Below are 27793 nucleotides of genomic sequence, written 5' to 3'. Positions count from 1 at the left end.
TCAAACGTGCCTCTGCTACCAGGAGGAGCTGGGGGTGTCCTGGCATCACCACATTGTTGTCTGTTCCAAGCCTGACATCACCAGCATCTTCCCATCACATCTTAGCACTTGCAGCCAATACAGCTTTGTGTGAACACAAATAAACTGTGCCCAGCATCCCGCTCCAGTGCTAGCTCAAGTGGTCTTGCTTGCCTGAGCCAAGTCATACCGGCAGTGTCAACTGGACCTGTGTCAAAGTTTCACCCCACTTTCTGAGCTGCTGTGGAATGTGACAGCAGCTGCTTTAGCTGCACACGGAATTTGCTGCCTGCTTGTCAGTGAATTGGAACAATTAGTGAAACATTTATCCTGATAGAGCTTTTATTTAGAAGGCAAACTGATATGTTTCAGTCCACACCATCATGGGGCCTGAAGAACTGTACCTTGGGGAGGAGGCCGTGGTTGGGACAGTTGTCCAAGCTGAGGTCCAGTCTGAGATTTCACTGATGCAGGCTGAACTTGTGGAGGCTAGAGGAAGAAAAGCCATTCCAGTTAATACAGAGTCCCCAAAGAGAAGCCTTGAGATAATACAGGAACACATGAAGTGTTCCTTAAATACACACACACGCAGAGCATCTGGTTGGTAAAATCTCTAGAGACCAAAACAGAGAGCTGAGTAATAAAGAGCACGGAAGTTGTTTGCTCACAGGGGATAACAATGAAGTTACAGTTTAGAGTGTTTTTTAGACAATTGAGAATTACCAAATGTATCAGGCCCGAGGGGGTCTCCTAGTCTGATCTTCCATTTTGGACAGCTGCCAGCACCAGATGTTCCAAAGAAAGGAGGGATGAACCACGGAAATATCTATGGAGTAATCATCTCTTCACCCTAAGGGGTTTCCTCTTGATTGCTAATAAGCAAGGGCCCGTGTAAACCCTGAAACATGAAGCTTACTTCTGCTCCACAAAATCTTTGCAACAGTTCCAGGTATTTTGTTTTGATATTTACACCCTGACCCTTTGAATCTTGTTGAGCTCTCAGCCTCACTGCTTTTCCCATTTCTTAATTCCATTGCTTTTTTTTTGAGTTTTGAGAATAGACCTCACAACATACCCTTGCTAGGCCATTCATTATTTTGCAAACCTTTACTCCCCTCTCCCTCATGTACCTCCTTTCTAAAGCCAAGAGACTGAATCCCCTCGGTCTCTCTATGGGAATGTTTCGAGGCCCCTAATTATTTTTGTCACCCACCTCTCTTTCCCAGCTTTGTGATTCCTTCTGCAGATGCCAGAGGCAGCTCTGCTCACATTATTCCAGATGCAGCAGTATCTGGGTTCTCTGTATATATCACCAGTGCATTTTTCCTGCATCCCAATTTCCTGTTTCTCTCTTGTCAACACCGCCGTAGGCTGAACTTGGTTTTCATCAGCCCGTAGGTGACAATGTCTTTCTCAAGGGGCATGGCTAGTGCCACTTGCAAGGTCTACAGATTGTTTACATTCTCCCTCTCTTTGCCCTCAGCTTAGCTTACCTTTCAGTCTTCCCTACCGAGTTTAATTTGCTGTTGTGATGACTTCACATACATAGCTCTGTCAGATGTTCTTCCCTTCCATCCCTGGTCCTGACTAACACAAATAAGTCAGTGCCATCTGCACTTTCTTCTCTCTCACTGTTTACTCTTTTTGACAGATATTTTAATAAACAGATTAAGTAACACAGAACTGTTGCACAAAGAGCTGGTCCAAGGTTAACGAAAGTCTGAGTAAGCCTATTGCACAAAATTGTTTATGAAAGCAGGGGAAGCTGGAGACAGATAGGCTGGTACGTGCTGAATTGTTTACACGGAGAACACAATGATAAAAAGGTCTTCAAGGCTCCTGGAAGGTCAGGAGAATGAGCTAAGTGATTCTGGAAATCAGAAGAAATGTTTCATAGTTGGAAGCATTGAAATGAGTTTCAACTCACTGACATAAATGCAATGAGGTTGCCAGCCTATCTTTTACACTATTTATCCGAGACTTGCCAAATGGAGAGGAAAACCTGAGAATTTTCCATTCATGGCTTCTAGTCCTACGATAGTTTGGGATACTAAACCTTGCCTTGGTGTTGGTGGAAATTTATAGTCCTAATGCTGTGAGACATCCTGATCAGATCAATCAAAGAAATGGCATCAGATCTCATGTTCACCTTTACAGCCTTTGCCTACAGCCAACCAAGTTCATCTCAGAGATGAAGGCAAAATGGGATTTTGAGGCTCAGAGATGAAGGGGCGAGGGCCAGCACAAGGTCTTCTGCCTTTGGAAGGAAACAATGATGGGTAGGGACAGGAGTGGGGCAGGGAGGTGAGCAGAGAAGCGCAGCTGTAACCATGAAACCAGGTTTCATATAGCCATGAAAAAAAAGGTTGCTGTTAACATCTCATCGTGTCCTGGGCTCAACTACTCCAATTACCAACATGGCCAGGCTTAGCATTCTTTATGTATCCCCTCTGCTAACTGTTTGCCAGAATTAAAATCTCTCATATCCATGACTTTGGCTGAGGCCAGCTTCTGTGCCACAGTGAAATTTTGCCTTTTAGCCCCTCCCTGCTTGCTTTCTGTAACAGTACTTGTATGTTACCTTACCTGAGGCTTTTTGAGAGTCTAGCTACATTATTTTGACTGATTGCCTGTTATCTACCATGTTATGAAAGAATTCTCAATAAATGATGGTAAAAGAATCAAAAGGAAATTAATGGGACATTTTTCTTTGCAAAAAAAATGTGGTAGATGATCTTAAGCCATAGTTCTGCTGGTTTACTAGTCTCTATTATTCTTTAAGTTATTGTCTGAGATAATTCGTAAGGTTCATGACTCTAACAACTTTTTAAACACATATTTTTTATTTATTGTACACCAATCCTCTAGAGCAAAAACTATTTCTAATGAAATTGCACATTTTTTCTTGGCAACCTAGTCACTTCCTAAATTCAGTTCATTGGATGTAGCCACCTGGGTCTGGGGGCTTAATAATTTAAAAAAAAATATCAGTTGTCACTGATTTAATCACACTTTTTGCTCTCACTGTTGTCTTTCTTATCAGGAAGAATTATTCCTAGTTTAAAAAATTCCCCACTTTTCAGCAATTAAATTTACTAGAGTCAAAAAATTGTCCCTATTGTCTTCTTTTCTCCCTTAACTTTGGATGATCCATAGAGCCCACCAATTGTTTGGTAGGGTTCCATCTTCTGATTAACTCCAATCATTTGTTTAATTCTTCCCTTTGTCTGTTCCTCAAAATCAATTTATATCTTTTTTACATTTCCTTTTATTACTTGCATGGTGGTGCGTAAAGGTCGCCTTAAATGTCAAATTTCCAAATTTGGAAGATTTTTTTCTACATGTCTTGAATACGTTCTATCATGTTACCACTTAACTCTAGAAGTTTATTTCTTGTATTCGTGGTTCAGAAGCACATTGGAAATTTATATATGCATTCTGGAAAGCAATGCTCTCACAAATAATGTCCGTACAGCTTTACTTTTAATGATAGGGAGTTGATTAATTTTCTCATTTTGTTAAAATCATCTTTTCTAACTGTTTGTGTCATACTCTTACTTTTCCATATCACATCTGTCCCTTTGACATCAAACCTAATAGTATATATTAACTTTCTGAATTTGTACCTGAATGTTTCTTAAGATTAGATCAAGGTGTTTTTTTCCTATTGCACTTGAAATTTGCAATTTCAGGAAGCAGACATCTAGAGAGATGGGCAACTCTCTCTCACTTGCTGTCCCACTATGCTATTAGACTTGCTTCTTGATAGCTGTAGTCTCACATTATTATGACTTGTTGCTTCTTCCACCTCTGTCAATGACACACACTCGGTTTCATAATTTGTTGTTTTTTCTTGTCCAGAGACTAATATAGATGGCTCCAATAATATGTATAGATATTGTATGCAAACCCATACTATATCCAAGGATTCATATTTCTCGTTTTTCAGTACTGCTGCCCTTCCATTCAAAATTGTTGTTTTTCTTTGTTTGTCACGTCTTCACCTGTAGTTTTAGTTCTGCATCTCACCAGCCTCACATGTAGTTGCTTCTCTCTGCATATTTGTAACTACGCATAACAGTACTATATTAGTAATTGTAGCTCGTGTGGTTTTGCAATGTTTGTTGTACTAAGATCTTTCTCTATAGTAAGAAACTCTAGTTAACATGTTTGTGACTTTAATTTTCTTGACTTCGTGTATAGATATTTGTAGGTTCTATCCTTGATGAAGACCCTTTTCTTATTTAACTCTTCTATTTGACATCCTATCCCTTCAAGACTGTTTGTTTTGTTCTTATTTTGGCTCTACTTTAGGTCTGTTGTAATCCAATCCAATCCTGTACCAGTATACTACAGACATAGACAACAGATGCATCTGTCCATGTTCTCAGTTTCTGTTGACTTCCCCTTTCCTCTTAGTTTATACACCCTGTATCTTGGCTATTTCAGATGGCAGTTTTCGATCCACTTTGGTCAAAGTAAATCCTATCACTTCTGTATCACTTTCCCCGCCTCAAAGACTTTCTAGTGTCTATTAAATGTTTACGCCCTTGCTCTAGCTAAAACTCGGTTTGGAGTTACCCTGACTACCCTTCCTGCCGGGGACCTGGTTTAGCAGGAGTGGGCTGTCAGATGATAGAGAGCCATAAAGTGCTTTCTCCCATTTTTTGTCTCAAGTAGAAATGGAAACTGTTCCAGTGGTTACTGTCACTATTATCCCTCAGCCTGTTTACTCTCCTGTCCTTTCTTTTGTACAGATTTGTTGTCCTCAAACCTTTGTGCTTGGATCCCTGCTAGATACTGAAAGAGGTGTAGTGCACATACCTGGACACACAAATTGTGTTCTAATGTGTTTCATTTACACAAAGCTGCCACTGGGAGATATGTTACTAAGATTAGGTACATTTGATACTCAAAAATGAGTCTACATGAGAAGCACTAAGGGGTCAGATTAAATGCAAACAATGACAAGTTCTTATACAAATTCAGCATTAGTCAAGCCTCCTTCTGATGAAGGGGGTGAAGGTCATCTCCAAAGAAAAAAGGCTGCAGTAAGGAAAGGAACAACTCTTGGTGGAAATTCCCACTTCCTGTTCTGTAAAGCACAGATTTTCATCAGAGATGCAAAAACTGAAATGAAACCTATCCTGAGAGATAGTGCTAGATGGCGAGGAAGTTGGGCATTACAAGTGCCTCTAAAAATGGCTGTCTTCAATATGAATTCAAAATGGGACTTGAGTTAGCAAGCCAGAATGCCTAGATGCCTTGCCCACACTACCATTGTGGTGCCAAGATTATATGGAATGAGAGGAAGGGAGAGACAAGTGTTTCCTGGGGGCACACCCTGCAAAGAGTCTATGACAGACTTCTTTGGAAGATCAAGAGTCAATCTATCCAATACAGTCCCATATGGAACTGTTCAGCTCTTTGAGATGTCCAACTGCCTGACACCAACAGGGAAGAGACAGAGTTTGGTAAATCAACTTGGCTCAAAGGTCTCTGCTTGCTCATACCCAAGGCCTCAGTGGTGATGGCGTAGATCCAGCAGTGATGACAAGCTGAGTCATTTTGGAAACAACCAGGTCAGCTATAAGCTGTCTGTCCTCTTCCACATGCTCCCCAATCAGAGGCATTGAGCTGTCCATCACCTGCCACAGGAAGGAAAAACAACAGTTAGTGAGGAGGTTTCCTGGTGCCAGATGCCTTTTTCAACTCACCTCTCACACCAACCTGCTCTGTGTCTCCACATTCTTGCCAACACCTCTAGTCACCACTGCCCTCCATGCTGAAAGATGCCTGACTTTCCTACATGTGAGATTTCACTTAGGTGAGTTTTTTTGGAAATGGCTTGTACTTTCACCCACTCCCCCATCTTCCTTCCCATCACAACCTGGAAGCCAAGCCAAGCCTTCTGGTCGCTGGAGGCTTTCTAAACACAAACTTGCTTCTTCACATGTCCTGAGGAGATGCCTCTGAGGGATGAGGTCTCTCTGGCATTGTCATACAGTATTTGGGGGTGACATTGCAGCAGAAAGGGCCACAGGAGAAAGGAAACAACATGTACCAAAGCCTGAGGAGATGAGAGCAACAGGGATTGAAGGAAACCAGGAAACGTTTGGGATTAATCAAGACAAAGCACTGCACCCTGAGAGGGGAAATAAACACCACAGATGTGTAATGAATAGGATGTCACCAGCACCCAGTGCAGGAAAGTAAACTTATTCTCTGCATGTCTTCTTGATTTTGTTGTGATACAACTGCTTCCCAAGCAAGTGCTACAACTGTGCTGAGGAAGGCTGGGAAGAAAGGTATGGGGGAAGGAGAACTATCAAAGGGACTTTGAGGTAAGAAATGGTCTGGCAACAACAATAATAATGAAAGCATAGCAGACCCTCAGCTGTGTAGCGGCCCTAAACATCATTTTCAACAGTTCATCATAAATCAAATGCTTTGCAAGCACTAGCTAAATCCCACATGAAGAACTGCACTGTGATGAAGTTAAGATTCAGCTGCAGTAAGTGTAAGTGTACCAAAATATCAGAGTTGGAAGAGTTGATTTTATTTTGCTTTTATTTTTAAACCAACCATTAAAAACCTTGGAAATGCAGAGTTAAAGGTTGCATTGCTCAAGAAAGGCCCTGACTCATACTCAGATAACCATCAGAAGCACATTCCACCCTGGCAAGGCTGCAGGAGTCCACTCTTGCAGTGAAATGGAAAGCTTTGCACTCTGTGGTTTTTTATTATTATTATTTTTATTTAACGTAAGGGAAATCAGTGAGGTGACTGAGTTTGTTTTCTAGTCTTTTCTTGTAGAAAAAACTGTTAATGTGAATTTATTTCTATAGATGTCTTGTAAGAACACTGGAGAAGCTGCCTGAGAAGTTTTAACTGGGGTTCATGTGAAGAATTGGTGTTTATATCCATGGCCTACTTGACCTAGGGGGTGAAAGGACGAGGTTAGAAAATTAGATGGCAGTGCTCAGCTAAACACACAAAGTAGCTTTTCATTCCACTGTCCACTTTGCTGTTTCTCCTGTTGAAAAATGAGGTGGACAAAGGACATGTTCTGAGCAGCGTCGAGGAACGGCCAGTTCCTGCCTGTGTCTCTTCACCCAGGGACTCCTGGGGGTCCTCCAGCAGGTTCCTGCGCAGGTTTCCTTCCCCTCCACCTCCGACTTTAAAAACATTCGCATTTAATTTGGCTGTTCTGATTCATGCGTGAGAGAAGAGGCCCCAGCTCCTTGCGATGCACCGTGCGAGGGACCTGCCTGGCCACTAGATGATGCCATTACCCTGCCAACAGCCTGGCCAGCCAAACCCAGCTGCTGACCCCCCTTGCGAGTAACTGGAGTACAGCTCTGGTCAAAATACCCCAAACCCCTATTTCCCCGTTTTAAAGGACTGCTTTCCCCTCCTTCTGTGGCATCAGTGGCTGGAGAGAAAGGGGAAGATGCTGTTTTATAAAACAAAGGCACCAGGGGGAATGAACCCTGGAGCAGGTCCCACCTGAACTAGTGGAGGTGCACCAGGGATGAGCATATCTGCTGTCCTGCTGTGTTGTGTCTGGCATAGAAATGCGAGCTGTGGGAGGTTGCAAATATGGGAATGAACAATCACATGCATAAGGGAAGGCCTTTGAAAATGGCAGTGGTTTCTGTGGGCAAAATAACACAGCTGGTTGCCACCGAACTGAAAAGAAGCGTGAGATGTCACCTTGCCTGTCCTCCGGGAAAGGGGAATTACTCTGGAACTGGGCAGATATGAATGCTAATGCTGAAATAAGTCAGATGGCTGAGAGGAATATGTGAATCACAGACAGATTGCACTCATCTCTTCCTGGGGAGATCACAGAACAGCTGGGCAAGAGAAGAAGATGTCGGCACATATAGACCCGGCCTTTGTAGCTGCCCAAGGTCAGCGGCTGCTCCTGATGCAGCTGCTGTTGCTTGATAAGGTGTGTGAGGGGGGAGCGGAAGGCCACCTGGCAGAGGAGACACTCGGGAAAATCCCGTCCTGTTCCTCCCAATGCGCCTATCTGATGATGAGGCCTGAAGGCTGGACTTGTTATTCCATGCTCTGATGCACAAGAGTGGGGCGTTAGGTGGTTTTTTAGGGAAGGAAGGAAACAGATGATTAGATGTACCAAATAAATGATATGGCAGTGCTGATGGGATAGGCAGAGCTTCTTGCAGGGCAACAAGGAGCACGTCTAGTAATGTGTGGCAGGTAGGGCTTAGCTGATCCAAGAGGAATAATGAATCATGTGGATCATTTTACTTGCCATCCGCCTGCTCCATATTTGTCAGTGTAGCAAAGATATGGAAAAAGGTTAGATTACAAATAAAAAAGTGCTATTAAACCATACAATCTGCTGAGGTCTTTTGAGAATCTGGTTGCTAATAGGTGGTACTGAACTTGCACTGTTTTGAGGATCTGGACTTCTGATCAAGTACTGACTATTCAGGCTGAACATTCCCTTAAAGTGACACAGTTTTTCAAAGCAGAGGAAAAGTAGTATCAGTGTTTACCATTAAATTCACAGCTGTTTTAATAGAATGAAACTTTGAAGAAATCTATGGATTTATTCAACGTTTTCAGTATGAGCCATGAAAATGGTGTAAAGTGTGCTAGTGCTTTGAAGGGCAGAAACATACCAGATTGTGCTGTTTGCCATGGGAAAAGAAGGTGAAGTTCAAGTAACAGCAGATACCATGGGTGCAAGATTACTCTTGTGCTGTGTTGAGAACTCATCTGTCCTAATCTGATTCCGTTTGCAGCAAACCACTGGGATAAATCTCTCTTCACAGAACTGCCCATAACTACCTCTGCGAATCTTTCCTAGAGAACTGCTTTGCACTGTGAAAATTAATTACTGCCTGCAATTGCATTGTGCAAATTCCTTATTTGTTCAGCCCATTTAGACATGCTTTCTTGTAAAATGTCACAGCACACTGTTCCTTCTCACCAAGAAAAATACAACTGTCGCACTGTCAAACAACTTTTTTTCTCCCACTGTCAAAAGAAAAAAGCAAAATAAAGGATCAGTTTCAGACCAAGAAAAGTACCCCAGGAAATAGGCTGGAGGCAATTAATTACTTGTCAGCATCTCCCTCAGATCTGCATAAAGTAGAAAAAGTGCCTGTTTGGCTTTGTTCTGTTCTTTGTATTGTGCTATTCTACTGCCTTCCAAAAATGTCCATCAGCCTGGCATCTAAATGCCTGCTAGATGTTGGTACATCAGGCCTGCTCATTCAGGTTCTTTGCTGGGATAATTCAGCATGACTGATCTGAAGCTGCTGTGTTTCTTCTGATTTATGTCATATTACATCCATTGCTTTTTACCTTGGCTTCAGAGAAAGAAATATTAGTGTGCATTTCTCTTTGTGTGCAAGCTGATGATGTGCTTTTCATCCAGTCAGTCACATACAAGGGCAGATGTGAAAACCCAGAGGTACACCCAGATAGAGGCATATAATCCTCCAGGACACAATTAGCCATGTATGCACGTACCTAGGCTTATGTGCAAGAATAGATGCAGGGATATGAAAAACACATCTCACATCTGACCATGTATAGACACAGTCCAAATGTCCTTACAGTTGTCTCAAGCAAGATTGCTTTCTTGTTCTTCCTTTCTCAGCTACACGTGCACGGAGATAAAAAAGTGCACAGCAGGGATATTGCTCTGGGGGATGCTCCTCTAGGTGCTGATGAATTGCACACAGGAGCAGATCCGTCAGCCCTGGCCCCATCACTTCTGGAAAGACGAAGGCTCAGCAGCGTTTGGTTGCTGGCAGCGCACTTATATCACATGGCCTTTGACAGGTCACTGCTCCCCGGAGAGCAGATACATAACGCAGGAATGTGCAGTCGCTGGAGGGCTCATGTGGTTCTCATCAGCATCCCAACCCTCAGCGGGTGGGACCGCTCTCCCACACATAGCTTTCCAGTGTGTCAGCACCCCTGCATGAAGCCACAGGCTGGCCCTGCTCATCTTCCTCACTGGCCTGTGCTAGGGGAGTTTACAGCAGGTCAGATGCTGTGTCTCCTTGAGTCACATAGTGACAGAGGCACTTGCTTACTTGCCAGATTTTGTCTCCCCCAGAGTGTCTCTTAAGTTTCCACTTTGATTTTCTGGCCAACTTTCGCTTCTCTGCTCTGTTAGGATGACCTGAGTGTGCTATTTACCCCACTCCCACGTCTGCCTCCCTGCATGGTGAGGGGCACGTTGAACTTCAGCTCTCAGAGCCCGTCAGTCCCACTCTGAACACAAGTCTGTAGACCACACTGCCCATAGTAACCCTGTGGTGCTTTGTCTTCCTGGTCTGTTGTTGTAGTGAATGGTCTCCAAGCAAAATATTTTAGAAAATACACCTGTTATATAAATAAATTGTTTCTGCAACTTATCAGCCTTTTTGCTATACCCTCGCCATTTATTTTAATCTTCTAAATAAAATGCAGCTAGGATTTTTGTGACTACAGTTCACTTTAAAGTGATTGGAGGAGAAAAACAGGTTCATTCAGAGAGAAACTGAGATTTTTAATTGACTGAATCACCTGCTGGACCCCTGTGTAGATAATGGCAGGAGTTTAACACGACTAATATGCTAACATCATCTGGCACATGTATTCAGGTTGGACTGAATATGAGCATGTTTATTCACGATGTTGTTATCCCTGCTAGCAGCTGTGAGAGATGTGCTGGCTTTTCAAGTGCTTAGCCTAGGAAAGATGGTACTGGGGCACTGGTGCGCTGAGACACACGAAAATTTGGATACTGCCAGCAAAACTTGCAGGCTGTTATGTGCTCGATAAGAAGGCAGCTTCATGCCTGTCTCACGCTGATCAGGTTCTGCACAGTCGGAGTTTATCAGCTGGGAAGCTGGCAGTCACACACTGAGAAATGAAGGCACTTCAGCCCTGACATGTTTCTGCATGTCTGCCAGTTTAGCTGGGACTCTAAATCAGTTTCTTGCATATCAGTAGGCCACAGTTTGGAGGATACAGGTGGGCACGGAGGAGCAGTGACTGCTGGACCATGGACACAGGGTTAACTGAGGACATTGCTACTTGTGAACTCTGAGGGAGTGTGTTTGCAGGTCCACTTCCCAAAGGAGACTTGCATTCAGGTTCCCCATGCTCTCACCTCAATGATATAGTCTTTTCCATCTTTGCTGTGGACAGCTTTGACGGCACAGATGTCAAGACCTCCAAACATTTCCGCGCAGGCATCCGCCCAGAGTCTGTACCTACAGAAACCACAGAAGCATGGCTTGGGATTAGCTGTCATCAGGTAGTCCACCAAATCCAGCCACCTGTCCTGCTGCCCATAGGCACACAAAGAGATTCAGGAGTCCTTTTTTTGCCACAAGGCAACTTCATACACATTGCCTCCCTCTCTTGCACAGCAGATGGAGCAAAAAGAAGAATCTTGCCTAAAGTGTGTTTTCTTTTGAAATTGAAACAATCCTGCCCTCAAAGTCACTTTAAAATGTTTCTTTCCCTCCTTGGTATTTGCATCAGATCTCTGGCTGGTTGTCATTTAGCCAAGCTATAAATATTTAGCTCATTTAATCTCCCAGTAGTGTTGGCCCCTTAGCATTTGTATTGGCTTTGCCTGAAAGCCCTCCATTATGCAGGGCAGCTTTCTCCTGATAAGATGTCCTGCACATTAGGGCTGGAACAGGATCAGAAAGTGAGTGCAGAACTGAGCAAGGAGTAGCCATCCCCTCCTTGATCTGTAACCCAGCGGCTCCTGCTTTTTACAATCTACTCTTTCCATTTAATCCTTTTACTGTGTCCTGCTGCCTTTCTATTCCCTGGGTGTTGCTCCTAGCCAGGCGGTCCCATCGCACGGACCAGGCACTGTGTTGTCAGAGGGAGAGCTACAGACTTGCAACCCTTTTCTCTGGCCATCCCAGGATGAGAATGTGAGCTGGTGGCCCCTTAGCTATCCTGCTGTCATGGGGAGAAGAGAGAATGACAAGAGGTATATTATGGGGGGACCACATCCCCCCTACTGTGGAAATGAGGAGAGAATGAGGCGGCCTGGTTTTATTTCCTGTGCAGCTGTGCCGCAGTCCTGACCATTTCAATAAAAATAATAATCTCAGAACAGCAGATCTGTAAGCAGGACTATGACAAAATGCGGAGAGGGGAGGGAAGGCCACAGTCTCACGAAAACACTGACATTTTGAAGACCCTACAGGGACTGGGAAAAGAGATGTTCTGGCCAAAGAACAAGTTTAAGTCCTTGAAGCCAGACAGCATCCCCATAGCTTGACAATATAATGATCAACTTGTGTGAGCACAGTGTCTGTGGGAAGAAGCAAGAATATGGCTTGTATGATTACCGGTGCTCCCTTATCCCTAATGAGGAATCCAAGCATGTTCACTCCAGCCCCCTTGATGAAGACAACAGCTGAAGAGAAGTCAGTAGCATAAGGAGGAGCAGAACTGTGGACCCTGTGAGCGAGGCAGGAGGCACAGTGGGTGTCCCTCCTGCACTGCTGTGGCCCCACACCATGGGCCACCATCGTGGAAACCACCTCTCTTCCTGAGGGATGTGTCTAGGTGCCACACAGCCAGGCTCAGGGAATTGTCCCTCCCAGCAATCCCAGTAGTTTCACATCTTCAATGCACTGCAAGGTGTCAGGGCTGCTGGCGTGGAATAGCAGTGCTGTGGGATAGAAGAGCTTATTATGCATATCCATCAGGAGTAGCATTTGCAGGGGATTTACTGCCCTTTTGCCTGGTATTACTTGAACATGTCAATCCTTTGGGCTACTGTTCAGTACAGTAGGTACTTCAGGTTGCTCCTGCTCATCAGAGGATTTCAGCACACTCATGCCTTGCTGCTTGAACTCATGATTCATGGGATTTGTTGCATTTATGGCTGGATTAGGCTATAGTGGTGAATTGTGGTACTACATCTATAAAATGAACCTTCAAAATGCAGCATGGCAAGAATCTGGGTTTTAGTCCTACAACACTGCAATGAGGGACTGTCTACCCTCCATCTCTCTAGATTCAGCTGTGTTGTAGACAACCAGGATGCATAATAAGGTCCAGTTACCACAGTTCTGTCAAGATCTTGCAGAGTCACCTTCAGCATCTGCTTTGGGGCTTGGCTTGGCTTGGCTTCCCTGTTGCACAGAACTGAAAGTGCAGAAGGGACCTTAGATGATTACCTGCGCAACTCTTGTACCCCAGAGAGCAGACATTTCTTTAACCTGGTCTGAAAGAGTACAGAGATTGCCTGTCTCCTCCAGGCAATCGATTTCTGCGCCATGCATCCTTACTGTTAGGAATTATAGGAAACGTTCAAACAAACCTTTTCCGCTATAATTTAAGCCAAATATTTCTTACAGTATTGTACTAGTAATATAAAGAGTGAGTAATGTTCTACTAGTAGCCTTTTACATATTTGAAGAGCTTGTGCTCTTTAAAGCTTTTCATCTTCAGAATGCAGTGATGTTCAGCTTGTGGACAACTTCTTCCAACTTTGTGACAGCTAATGAAGGAAAGTGAACCTCTGCACTGCGGGCATAGATTCATTATGCATGAGTCAACAACTCTAGTGGAAAAATATCAATGGTCTGCCAACTGAAAAAGGTGGAAAACTATCTAAGCAATTGTTGCATGCTTTTTGACTATGTTTTCTCTGAGCATTCCCTTTATTGTCCTTTGGGCTCTTTCCAGTTCCTTACTATCTCCCTTCCAATGTGATGCCTAAACCTGGACAGAGTCAGAATTCATCACGATCCTGACAAATTTGAGGTATAATCTGAAAAAATCTCAGATTCACTAGGCATGAGTTGCCTACACATGATCTATGGCTTCTATAAATCTAAGAATAATTTACTTAAATAGGGTGGAGAACAAGTGACTTGATAGCAGTTCTGCAGAATAGGGTTTAGGAGATATAGCAGAGCCTAAGTTACCATGAGTCAACAATGTTGTGCAGTTCCAATATTAGCAAATATCACAGTGATTTGAGTATATGGAAGTACCGTCTGCAGATTTTAGTCTGTAAGATGTGTAAAGCAATTCCTTCTGCTCTGTTCAGCTGCAAGAAGACCTTGCCTAAAACAATGTTCACTTTTGGGAGGCTAATGCAAAGAAGTGCTTTCAACACTTCAGCTGACAGAATTTCTCTCTGTTGAGCAGAACAAAACCACTTTTCTCTGTGTGCCTCTCATTAGTAATGTACTTAGAATAACTTCTTGTTACTTCTCGTTATGTGCTGTGACCTTTCTGATTTTATCCCTACATGTTTGTGCTTGTGTGCTTGACCTTAGCATGCTGGTCTTGTTTCCTGTGGCTACATTCACTAAAGATCTAATGATTTAGCAATGTTGGTCTCTAGCTGTACTTCCAGTCTGTTCTCCAAAATAGGACAGTTTGCCTTTGTGTCATGAATATTTTTTAACGAAACACTTAGTCTTTTAAACTCCTTTATCCAGCCTCCTGGGAGACCTCACTTACTGGTTCTCTCAATTAACCAAAGTCTGAAGTACAATTCCTCCCTTCTAACCCAAGAATTGCTAATATTGTCTTTAAACCCTCTTCCTTACCTCTCTGTCATTGCGATCTGTTCTAGCATTGCAGAACCTGTGTTTGCCTTCCAGTTTCCAGAGATGGATGTCCTCCTAGGAAAACAAACCAAAAACATAACCTGAACATGAAAATACACTCCTGACCCATCCTCCCTCATACTGTAGTCCTCATTCTTGAGTCAATGCTTGTACAGCAGGGGATGAGGTGAGGCTCTTCCTCACAGAAGCTTTTCCAAAGCCTCCCTGAACCACACTCCATACAGGTTATGTTGTTTAGACTCATGAAAAACTGAATGAGGAGTTAGACAGGGAAACCTCCAAGGAATCTTGAGCACACACCAAGCTCTCTGAGTACTTTCTTTCTTTATACATCACGCCCAGGATTGCTGAAATGCCTGTATAAGATCTCTGGAATAACCACCCTTGTGTTCTGCAATGGGTAGCATCCTCTGTCTGTGGCAGAGCAACTCTCCAGGCAAACTTTTGCCTCAGCAGCTTCACAAATGTCAGCTCTGACATTCTGGGTCTCCCTAACTTTGACTTCAATTGTACTGGTGTCATAAACTATATAATTATACCATATTTTCACTGGCTTTTCATTGACCTGTCTATGGCTCACTGTGTCTGGACTTGGATAATTTATAATTGCAAAGCTGTTGGAGTCTCATTAGCTGCAACTGATGGTTAATTTCCCACACAGATAATATTGCTGGCAAATCCTGGGTTCCACCATCACCCATCAAGGGGTGAAAATTTTCCCTTTCTTGACCTTAGGCACACAGCAGACTTTGGGCAGCCTGCTGTGACAATGCTGTGCAGATAACCCTGGCATAGTGTCCAAGCTAGGACAAGTTGACAGGCTGACAGGGTACATCCAGGGAGCATCTCCATGCTGAAGAAGACTTAGGTAGAGATTTATAAGGGGGGTATGAGGTGTGATCCAACACTTCAACAAGGTTGTGGGAACCCTTGCTGCCAGTTCACTCACCTTTTCAATGTGATGTGGAAAGGAGACTCTGAACTTGCAGAACTATGTGAAACAGTGGTAATACTGATGTTTTGCTAGACTATAAACCTGGATCATTATAGTTGCATACCTAAGGTTCCCCTTTACTCTGGTGAGGGACAAACTGGAGTCCTTTTTCTATTTCTTTTCTAAAGTGGTACGTATAACTGCTGTGAAATTTAAATTGTCTTTGTAACCATATTTAAAGGGGGGGGGGGGGGAGAGTACAGAGGGCAAGGGAACAAGATTACTGCATTGAATAACTGTGTTTCCATATAGTCGACTCTTGTCCCTGTTCCCTTCATCCAACATCAATCTTCCTTCTCTGCACTCTAAGCAAAAGAATAGGTTCCTCCTGTTATGAGCCTTTTGATGGCCTGTAAGGTCAGTGTTCAACCCTCAGCCTCTCCTTTTCTTTTGTCATGCAATTCTTAGGATTACACTTTCCAGTTCTGCAATGGAAGAGCCATTCTTTATTAACATTAGGTTCAGAAAATTGCTCTGCAGTGGCAGGTGGCATCCAAAATCCCATTAGTACTGATGAGAACTCCTGAAGTTTGATTAGATGATTGGATATCAGTGTTTAGAAATTATACATGGCATACCAAATGTAAGCATCTGTGTCATCCCCAGGAAGACCAAACCACAGCTATACAGTTTTCTAAAGAATTTGTTGTGGGAAAGCTCCAAAAGAACTTTGTTCTAGATGTTGGGCTGTTTGGCTTTACTTGTTTATGCCTGCCCATCTCCAGCCCATATTGGGCATAAGATATAAAACACTTCTCTCAGCTGTATCCCTAACTTTTTCTGTTTAGGAAACTTGCCTATTTTAAATGGAAAAGTTTCATTGGAAGCCTTCTGAACTAGTCACTGAATTCCTACACCACAGCCTCTGTCAAGATCACTCCCAAGCATGTTTGAGAAGTTAAGGTGTCAAGTGTGCCACCAAATTCTTCTAGTTTCTTTCGCGTTTTGTATTCAATGTGAAGTGGAAACGGAGATTGAAAACAAAAATATTTCCCTAAGGTTGCTTTGCATCAAGCCCTGTTTCTCTCAGGGACTGGAAGTCAAAGTTCTTCCAATCATCCTAAACATCAGGGTGCCACAACAGTGTACAGTCAGTATCTTAAAGGAAAGGACCTCAGGCTTTTAGGAATCTATTGATCAAACAGATCTGTGACCAAGACACCTTTGGCATTGCTTAGGATAAGTTGATAGAGTAGTAGATCATGGGCTATTGGCGTCCTATACTCACCATCTCCAAGCTGTGCCATTTTAGTCTAAAAGTGGTTCTAGTTTAGACACAGTTGATGTTGTATCCCCTGCAGAGCACATTGAACTGCATTTGAGGTGACAAGAACAGAAGTCATGCTCAGGAAAATAGAAAGGAAAGGATATTAACCTCTTACTAAGAGCTGGTGGCAAGGAATATCCCACCCCTGGGAGTCAGCAGCTGCTGGCTTCATTCCAAGTGAAGAACATTTCTCGAGTCCTATATGGAAATGATCCCTCTGTTTGCCCCCAGTTGGGGTGAGGGTGGAAGCATAATTTCTGCCCCAGTTTCCCCTGCCACATGAGCTTTATTCATGTTTTCTCTTCACCAGTATTACAATGACAGTCAAATACATTTGGTGGAATTTTAGGCATGTATCACATGCTGCTTATCTCTGTTTTGAGCCTGGCCCAAGGCATGGGCTAAGTAGGTGTTTGTTAGTAGTGTAAATCTGGAGTCACTGCACTGAAGTCAATGGGAAACTGAACTCCAGCCTTGGGTCATGGGCTGGAAGGAAGTGCATGGAACATCTGGGGCGGGGAGGAATGCATGAGTCACCCTGCAGCATCCTCCCTCTGGCAGATGCTTGGTGCAAAGTAAACATATTCTGGAGAATTTCCCCACACAGACTTTTCTCAGAAGGAAGGGGGCTTTTAAAGTCTATATGTGTGGGTGAAGGTATGAAAATACTGAGTAGATTCCATGGCTCACAGATCAAAGCAATTTATTTAGTATGACACTACTGCGGATGCTGCAATTGCCTTTAAGGCTGAGATTTGCTAGCATGACTAATGATTTTGAGACTTCTATTTGAGAGACCAATGAGAGCTCTGATATTCTGGGTGCTTTTACCTCTCTCCTTAGACACAGTAGGGACTGATTTATACCATAGGAATAACCTTTTATTCTGTCCGATGCTGGGACAGAAGGAACAACCCCTGATGGGACCGACTATACCTTTCTCCCAAGCTCATGTCCATAAATGTCTCTCTCAATATAAGTCAGCTTTCTGGGTTAGCAAGTTAGCTGGTTGCTTTCTTGGCTAATAAGCTTAATTTCTCATTAAGGTGTTTTCTATTCATGGCTGTCTTCATGTGAAAATACTTTTCATTTAGCAAACAATTGTTTGCACAGCTATATTCCCAAGAGGGATTAGCTCTTAGTGTGACTGCTTTCTTTCCTCAATCATCTGGTATTATTTCTGATCCCTGTCTGGATGAGTGTGTGGTGAGTACAAATAATAAATGGGGAGAGGATATGGTCAGGCTAACTGGGCCTTTGTTTCGCTTACAGGCAGGCTGGGAGCAGGCTCTGGAACCAAGCCTGGGTAGGTTGGCAGGAACAGGGAATTTTAATTGATATTTTAAACCTTCCTTCCTTTGGCCAATTTGAGCCAGACTCCCTGAGATGTTAATGTAATATTAGGCAACTGTGCTATTGTTGACCTGATCAGATTTAAAACAAATTTTCTCTCATTGAATTCCCATGAAGTAGCCAAGTGTCCCACAGGTCCTTCCCATGAAGAATGTGACTCAGTAATTATCTAGTTTACTTAAATACCTCTGTGCTAGGAATCCAACTGGGAATTTTCAGCAGCTATATCTGAAATATGTGCGATCATGTACACTTGATTATCTTATTTAACTATATGTTTCACCAGAACTATGGCCCGAGGGTTTGTAAACATGAACCCAAAACTCACATTATTGTGGGTGTTAGGTAACATATGAAATATATCTGGCGACCTGAAGAATGTACTGCTGGAGCTGTCTACTTGTCCAGAATTTTGTGGCTGGATAAGGAGCTTCTGGAGAAGCTGTGCTATTTGGCCTTTTTCATCTACTGGTTTGCTGTAAGAAGAAACAGGTGTCTTACTGACTCATGTGGTCATATCTTTAATTGAGCTTGACAACTACTGAAGTTTGTCTGAATGCTTTTAAATATTTTTAAACATACCAGTGTTGAGCGTTGCCTTGATGCTACCTTCCTCACTACCCCAGGGGGCAGGGAGGAGCTTTGGGGCACCCACAGAAATGTCTCTCCTTCTCCTTTCCCCTCCTTCATACGCTTCACAGAGCACACATCCAAAATGCCCACAGAAACCCTGTGTGCTGGCCAGGCTGAGGCTGCTCGTACCGGGTGCTGTGTGTTCCTCATGTCCTTGTGTGATTGTGGTGCTGTCATCTTCGACTGGGAGAGGATGGGTTGTTGCTATGCATTGGACACTGTAGAACTCCATGAGTTGCAACTGGCTCAATCTTTTTTATTGTTTCCCACAGGTGGGAAGAGAGTGGGTTTCAGTTCCCACTAGAGGGTACTGGGAGCTGGAGGATTTTGCTGGGAAAGATCGTAGAATCATTTAAATTGGAAAAGACCCTCAAGATCATCAAGTCCAAATATTATCCTAGCACTGCAAAGCCCACCACTAGAACATGTCTCTGAGCACCACATCTACACATCTTTTAAACACCTTCTGGGATGGTGACTCCATCGTTTTCCTGGGCAGCCCTGGTCTCACTTTGCAGTTGGCACCTCTCTCTGCTTCTGTGGCAGTGCGGCATGTGAATGGCTCACAAATATGGTTGGTTTATGCAATGCTTTCATAAAATAAGAAAATCTCGCAGTGCCTCTGTAGTGAGCTGTTGCTTCTGGCTTAGTTTTTAATGGCTTGATGCTCAGCTGGAGTAAAGAAACTTAACTGTTGAGACAGTGAAGCTACAGAAGTTTACACTGAACTCTGTTGCTCCTGATCTTCTCAGTCATGGTAGATGCTTTCACTAGTTATGGCCAAATATATACATTGGCAACAACACCATCAAATAAAAAATAAATTAATTTTGACCCATGTCTATCCATATATACACAATTCAGAGAAACTGGTTAAAGAGAATGATAGCACATTTTTTGAAGAAAATCTTATGAGAGTCCAGTTTTAATAATGTGTCGGTCCACCAGTCTCATTGCAGAAACCTGAGAGCTCCCGCTTTCAATTTAAAGTGCTCTCCTCCACACATAGTACTTCTCTGAACCTGTCACTTCTCAGGAAGCTCCTTCTCAGGCAGTCTGCATTTTAAAACAAGCAGTTATGACAGTTTTCACTGCAAAAGGGGACAAATCAGTGAAAACAGCATATATAGAAACTTGGTTATGATAACCGCTAAACAACAGTGACCAGCGCTTCGACAACAGGATGGAGAGGTGATAGGTGATGGCGGAGCACAGTTGTTTTAGTGGGAACTAACTGAATCTCAGAAAGAGGTAGAGGGAGATTTACTTTCCAGAAACAATAAGCTGATGGTGAGTAATGGAGAAGATGATCAGTGGATGAGGGCTCTGAGTTTGGAGGTGGGAGAAGAACAGCAGGGCTATTCTTCAAGAAAATTAAGTCAGCTTCCTACTCCTGCCCAGAGCAGACACCGACTGAATCACTTCCACAGCACCGTCTCCCCCTGTCTCACTCCAGCATAGCTATGCACTCACATGTAAGCCTTGTAGTTGCTGCCGATTTTCTGGATTCGGATGTCATACTTGGAGTCAATGAAGGGCTCGGTGGTGGCATAGGTTCGTGCCATGGCTACTATGCTGGCCATGTCCCGGAAGTCGTGCTGGTTCTCAACTTTGACCTTGATTGCCAAAATCCAGTGAAAAAGTGACAAGAACAAAAAGAACAGGAATACTTTGTGAGCAGAAGTAATCTCTGAGCCTGAATAGCACAATGTCAGTTAAAAAGCACATAGATGGAGCTGAGGACAGAGCAGGGATTGTGTGATTTAAAGAGAGAAGTTCCCCAGACAAATCCAACCCAAAGCAAGTCAACCCCTTTCTCCTTCCTCACGCACAAGCCCTGGTAAACCTGGCACCAAGGATGCAACTAGGTCTTTGCCCAGATGGCTTTCGCTAATGCGCATTGCTTTTATGATGCTACAGAAAAGTATTCCATCTCTTAAGGGGCATTACTTCATTCAGACATTGCAACTGCTATTTCCCATGTTGGGAGGGATGAAAACAGAATGTTCTGGGTGGTCAGGAAATAGAAAGCAATGCCAGGAAATCAGCACAAGAGCTGGTTGTCTGCCACCTTTAGGCTTCAGTTCCCTGAAATTTCACATTGTGCCCCTCTGGAATTTCTTCGAGGAGCGGTGCAAGTCTCCCCACTGGAAACAAACTCTGAAGGAAAAAGATGTCTCTGGGAGGCCCAGTGATTCTTGGGGAGATTTGTGTGAGTGTGATGCCATGGGCACGTGTGTGGGACAGCTGGTTGGGTGTTAGACTTGGATCACACTTGAAAATGAGAGAGCAGTGGCCTATGAGCTGGAGTTTTTCTGAGAAGCTGGCTTTTCACAGATTTGTATTCAGTTATGAGAAATGCTCTGTATCTCATCCTAAAAAATAAAGAAAGAAGGAGCAAAACAGTAGAAACTCTAATGACAAGATCAAATCTCTACAAAAGCTCATTGATTTGGAGGAGGAAAAGTGAACAAGCAGGTAATGAAAACATAGTGGAAAACTTGTTTGGTGCATCAGATAAACCCATGCAAGTTTTGTTCCTTAGGGCTGGATGGGTGCAGAAAAGGTGGGTTAATTGGTGCAAAAACGACCAACACTGTGAAAAGGGTGAGTGAGTGACTTTCTTATGGATTACCTATACTTCGTAGTTTGTTAACACTTTGAGACTACAGGTAAAGGTTGCAACTCTGCTTTGCTAAGTGTCTGCTCACTCATGACAACCAGTCTGTGTCTGCCCCAGAAGAGTTTCCCAGTTGATTCAGTGTGTGTGTTAAAGGAGGGTGATGCCAGACTATGTGGAGCCAGCTGAAGGAAACGCATGCAATGGTATTTGGTGTTTCTTCGCAAAGAACAAACAAGTGGTTTTACATATCTGCCTTTAACCACGAGAGAGCAGGAGCCATCTTCACTAGAGAACAGGGGACAAGCTTGTTGCTAACCTGTTTTACGCTATTTAGATGGTTTTGTGTAAGCACCAGCTGTGACATAAGCCCAAGATGCAGCCACATCCTGGTGCAAAAAATCTCTTGAGAAGTGGACAGGTTGTGGGGAAGGTGAAAAGTGCAACCAGTTTGACCTGTGACCTTTTCTAGATGCCTGAATAAGAAGAAAAAATACCTGGTCTTTGCTTCTCCTTTTGCTGAATGTGAAATACCCCTAGTCCTCCGCCCTTTTGCTGTGGTGAGGGCTATGTTCTCTCTATTCAAGGACCACTGAGAAAAGGAGCAGAGGAAGAAGACAGTGGTCTGTGGGGTGGGAAGGTAGGAAAAAAAAAAAAGAGGAAATAACAAACATGAAGGGGAAATGTAAAGGCAACCATTGCACGTCACCCAGGAGGAGCAGCCTTGCTCTGGGCTGTGTTGTTCCCCTCTGTGTCTGTGTTGGGCTGTGTGTGGTCGTGGCTGCTCCTGGTGTAGCAGGACAGGGTGAGGTAGTAGGAATGTCCCAGAGGCAGTGGAGGGAGGGGGAAAAGGGAACACCTCACATGGGGGAGCCCCCAGCCTGGGCACAGCTTGCAAAATACAAGGGGGAACAACGCAGGCTGTGTTGGGGCTGGGTATTTTTGCTGCACAGATAAGAGCTGCACTGGGTTGAATGGTGTTGCGTGAGAGAGTCCCACCCAGATGAGATGATCGCAGGAGGGACTGTGTGGGCAGGCGACCCATGGTGTTATGATATATTATCCCAGACCCTTTCGGCAATGGGAAAAGACAAAAACTCTTATCTAATGACCTACTTGGAACAAGGAAACTTGTGGGATCTGAAACAAAGTGCTGCACTTGTGCAACAGATGTCTTTGGGCCTCAGCTGAAACATTTGCGTCCACAGCCCAGGAACATTTGTCCCAGAGGCAGAGGAAAGGATACTGCTTCCCTCTCCAGATTGGAATTAGCCCTATTGTTATTGCTAGAAAGAAGCTGTATGCTTGTCTTGTTAATGAGATTTTTTTCCTCAAAAATACAGCATGCTATGGAAAGGAAGAAAGGAGGAGTCCATTTCTGCCTCCTCTCCATTGCTCCTTTGCTATGGGGAGAGAGGGAAAGCACTTGAAAGTGTTTTCTCCAATGGGCCTGAGGATTTTTGTCTGGGTAAATAAAGAGGGGGGACTCTCTGAGGACACAAAGTAGGAAATGAAAAAACAAGGTGACTCCCCCAGTGTACACCACTGCACAGTCCTCAGCAAACAGGCCTGCCATCTTCCTTGGCCTGTGCCAGAGCCTTTCGCATGGGCTCTTCAGAGAAAGCACCTCACAGAGGTCCCCTCTAAGGAGATCATGGCTTTATTTCCCACCAGGCATCAAAATAATCACCACTCCAAAGCTGAAATCTGAGCCACCATTTGTTAATTGTTAGAGCTGGGCAAATTTGACAAAATAACAGCTGTGTCATGGGTTAAGGCTGGTTCAGTCCAGGGTACATTATTACTTCATGAACGGGAAGCACTCGAGTTACGGTCAAATTAGATTTATTTTCATGACTTATCTATCAAGTCCACCATTTTATTAGCTTTCTACTTTTAAATTTTGTATAATTCATTTCCTCCTGCCTTGTAACCCTTTTATGTGTCAATAAAACATCCATTCTCCAAACAGGAGAAAAAACCCTAGAGATAACCAAAGCCAGGGTGGATGTGGTATGACGCCAGAGGGCATTATTTAAGAAGCGGCTATTAAAAATCATTCTAGAGCAAACAGCTACCAATTTACCTAATAAGGGATAAATCTGTCTTCTAAAATGCAGGTTGACCAATGCATGAAACTGAAAAAAGAAGTTGGAAAGAGATCAACAGGAAGCCATTTTTTCTCTCTCTCTCTCTCTTTTTTTTTTTTGCAACCTTCTTAGGATAAATGCAATATCCCATTAGCTGCGTAGAGGAGTGCAAACAGCGAGTGCAAACACAGCGCCTGCCCTGGCGGCCTGTTTGCTTAGCTGCGCTGGCTGTTTGAGCAGCAATAGGCTCATTCTGGAGTCATCAGCTGCTGTTTGCTGTAGCGTTTTAGTGACCTGCTGTGAAGAGTTTGGACCAGTGTGTTGACAAATGCCTTTTCTGAGGCATATCTCCCTGGGCTAGTCCCTGTTTCCCTTGTGGCTCTCTCCTTTAAGCCAGGCATCAGCTGTGCCCTAGCATGCTCCTTGTTGCTGCACTGGAGAGGGGAGGCTGGCTGGATCCCTGGGAACACACTCACACAGATGTGACTGTCCCTTTGCCCTGCGGGGTCTCAGAGGCTGATACTATGTGACCTGCAGCTGGTGCTTGTTCCTGTCCTCAGCCTGCTCAAGAGGCACTGATCTTCCTGCCCTTTGCTGGAGAGCTGTCTGAGCGACAGTTCAGGAACCATAGAATCAATCATTTAGGTTGGAAAAGATCTTTAAGATCATCGAGTCCAACTGTTAACCAAACACTGCCAAGTCCACCACTAAACCATGTCCCTAAGTACAACATCGGCGTGTCTTTTAAACATCTCCAGGCATGATGACTTGACCACTTCCCTGGGTAAGCATACAGCATATTGCAGGTAAAGATGAGAATCTGACAAAAGCATCTCCCCTCTCCATGAGATGAGTGTGTTGTTCAAACTAAGAAGGATGTGAAAAGAAAAAGTGGGGGGAGAAGGGGGAGAAGAAAAAAGGAAAAAAAAAAGAAGAAAAAAGAAAATAGAAAAGAAGAAAAAGAAGAAAAAAAAAAAAGGAAGAAGCACTTCTGCCTCATCCCTGCTGTGAACTTTCTTTTGAGGCCTTCCTGCAGGACAGGATTTTGGCAGATGGGTCTTGGTATTGTTAAAATCCACTGGATATTTTCTGGGCAGTCTGAGCCACCCTGAGATCTATGTGGGCACAGGTTCCTGCAGTGAGGGACCTGGCTAGAAATTTCTGCTTTCTCTGTATCATAGTTGCTGAATCTACTGCCTTTTGTACACCTCAGGTGTTCCTGGACACCAGGATCCCAGGGCTATGTCATTCCTCTCTGATCTTAAGCCTAAGCACTTTAAGGTGTTGCTTCACAGTCTCCTTTTGCTTTTGTTAGTTATGTGGCCACATGAAAAAAAAGTCAGTCAGCCAAAGTGGCATAATTATAGTACTCTACTGTGGCTGCCTCAGCTTTGCCCCTCTGAGTGTCATCCAGAGTTGACTCTGCCTTATAGGTTAAACCCACATCACTTTGGATATGGCTTGTAGAAGCAGTTTCTGTGTCCAAACTTGGGTGAGAGGCAGGTTCAGCTGGAAGGTGAATGTCTAAGGCTAAGCCAGGGCTGGATTTGGCAACGTGGTGTTTAACTGGGTCTTGGGAGGCTTGTGAAAATGCCCTGTCAGAGTGTTTTCCTCCAAATGAACTGGAATGGTCACACAAAGCGTGTGATTTTTCACCCGTCTCGTCCTGTTCTGAGCCTTTCTGTAGTAACTTTGTTATTTTGAGACAGCAGGTCTTCAGGAATGGCTCTGCACAGGGCGTTTCCCGAGTCTCTCCTTTCCTTTACTCCAAATTATACTCTCCCTTTCAGAAAATACCCAATCCAACCATCACACACTGAGTTTAGGCCTAACTTTGACCCACTTCAAAATAATAAAGACACAACAGAGTTTGAATTTCCCTGTTATCCTCACACTGAAGTTCTCCAAATGTTTTGCTGCCTTTATGTGGGGGACTATGGTAGGTCTGTGGATTCCTTGATGGAGGGCATGGGAACAGAAATTAGCCTTGAAGATATGAAGGCCTACCCGTGAGAAAGATGGGAGTAAAGGAGTGTCTGGAGATATTAAGATGTACCCGTGAGAGAGAAGGGAGTAGAAAAGTAACCTTGATGATAGCAAAATTAGCTAATGAGATGTTACTGCTGTAACTTGTAACCAATAGTGGAGAGACACATGATTTGGTAAAATTGTATAAAAATGCACTTGTGGCGATAAATGGCATCTACTACTTTCATCCTGGAAGAACTTGGTCTATGTCGTTTGTCTGTCTCAACCACGACACCTTTAATACATTAAGCCTTATAATCCCTACTGACCCCCTAACGAAGAGCTTCTCTCAGCCCCAGGTCCTGGCAGCTTTGGTCCCTGGTGCCCAGGATCAGTCCCTGTTTTCTGTGTTCGGCAAAAGCTTCCAGACTGATGTGCAAGAAATGGCGATGCTTTTGCTATTTTCAAGATGGGTGGTACCTCCTTGCTCATGAGTCAGTGGGAACACAGTGATTGGGCTGCTCTGTTGTGAATGTTACATGTCAAGTCATTATTTGTCCTCCATAAAAAGAAAATATTTGTTCCTTGACAAACCGAGGCAGCCCTTTCCCCTTCCTTTCCTCTTTAGCAGGCTGGTTTTTCAAAGCTCTCACTTTTGGAACATTCTATTTCTAGTCCCGAGAGAGACAAGGTGACGAGCTGTCCTTCCTGATAAAAAGCTTGCAGTATTTTTACATTACAGAGTGGCTCTGTTTAGTTTGTGCTATATTTATACCAGGGTTAAAAAAAAAAAAAAAAGTAAAAGTAAAAAAAAAGTAGACAAGTCTTTCCCATCCAGTGAGGGAGAAAATAACTCTGACCACATTATTATGAACAACAAGTTTTCTTGTACAATGTAATAAATTCATCTGAGCCAGGATTTGTACTGGGGAGGTGTTTTCGTAATTATGGGGCTGGAGGGGACAGGAGGTGACTCTTAAACTGGCTTAATTAGAGAGGTCTAAAAATATAGAGTAGCAATATAAAAATAAATTTATGAAATTCATATAAACATCTATAAAGCCACATGAACAGATACTGGTTTTCCTGTCTTTGCAGATCTGGCAGTTGTTTCCTTCTCATGAGCTGATCAGGAAGAGGTGAAGAGGCTCTTTGAGTGAATTTGCAGTGCTGGGCTCTGGTCCTAGGGCACTTTAGGGTCATGTTAGCACACAAATGGCAGATATTAACACACTCAGAGCTTTGTTCTTTTCCGTGGGCTCTGGCATTATGAGATCCGGAGTCAGGAAGAAGTGTTATTCCTTTCTCACTGTAGTGCTCACCCCGTGGAACAGACACCCCCCAATCACTTCTGGGGTAGGTAGACTCAAACTGGACAATGCTCAAAAATGCTGTGACCTCTTAGGAACTGCTGAGTGAACCACAGGGAAGGACATCTCATCTTAGTGTACATCCACAACATGAGAAAGGTCTTTCTCTGCTGATTCCATTGTAGACAATCATCTAAGCAGTATTTCTGTAGATATTATTTTATTTGTATCAATACTGTATTCGACCAGCGGCACACAGAGCACTTGTTATGATCTTCCAGTGCCAGTGAAATATGAACTGACTCAAAATTTTGGAAGGGGGATAATGATGGTCATGGGAGGAGCTGACTTGTGTATGTCCTGTTTTCAGATTAGAAGATTGTTTGGGACTCCTTTGTCTCTTTGGCTGAAGGCTATTCCTGGTGTCTCTGCTCAAATCAATAGAGAGGCTGTTTCTGGATTTGTCAATGGAAATTTCAAAATATGCCTTTTATTGAAAATTTGTTTTCTTCATCTCTACCTATACCTTACATGCAGGCAGCACTTGGAAAGAGCATTTTACCAATAATGGTATACTGCCACCCCTTTTGGTTCTGACCTTGAATACTAACTGTTCCTCTTCCAAGCTGAAGACAGACAATAGAGCCTGTTTCTTGCAAGTCCTAACACAGTTATTTTTCATTATAGCTTTGAGGAGTCTCTGTTCAACCCTCTGATTAAAAAATGTGGTGAATGAATTTTGTGAAAATGAAAGCTGGACTATTGTAATTATGCTCTTTCTAGTTATTATTGCAAAATAATAAACACTCAGCACTACTTAAAGTGCCAAGAGCCTTATGGACATGAATTAGCAATAAGTATCAGGTGATCATTATAATCCCTCTGGTCTGTAACACAGAGAAACTGAAGAAGAACTGTGAAATGCCACAGATCTTCCTGT

General features: G+C 43.5%; 1 protein-coding gene across 2 annotated transcripts in view; it reads right to left on the bottom strand.

The window, feature by feature from the left end:
• SYN3 (synapsin III) overlaps positions 1 to 27793 on the bottom strand; it is a gene marked incomplete at both ends in the record, with an annotated part of 177939 nt that overhangs the window by 2978 nt on the left and 147168 nt on the right. Inside the window, 5 exons of one of the 2 annotated variants that reach the window (XM_080346313.1) lie at positions 423 to 507; positions 5532 to 5666; positions 11168 to 11270; positions 14598 to 14672; positions 20339 to 20481. In XM_080346313.1, coding sequence (XP_080202439.1) covers positions 423 to 507; positions 5532 to 5666; positions 11168 to 11270; positions 14598 to 14672; positions 20339 to 20481 — 541 coding nt within the window. The remainder of the gene's footprint in view (positions 1 to 422; positions 508 to 5531; positions 5667 to 11167; positions 11271 to 14597; positions 14673 to 20338; positions 20482 to 27793) is intronic. The other variant, XM_080346314.1, reaches the window with a different exon arrangement.

Source organism: Nesoenas mayeri (genome assembly GCF_963082525.1).
Source record: "Nesoenas mayeri genome assembly, chromosome: 1".
Lineage (NCBI taxonomy): Eukaryota > Metazoa > Chordata > Aves > Columbiformes > Columbidae > Nesoenas > Nesoenas mayeri.
This window is presented reverse-complemented; position numbering and strand designations above follow the sequence as displayed.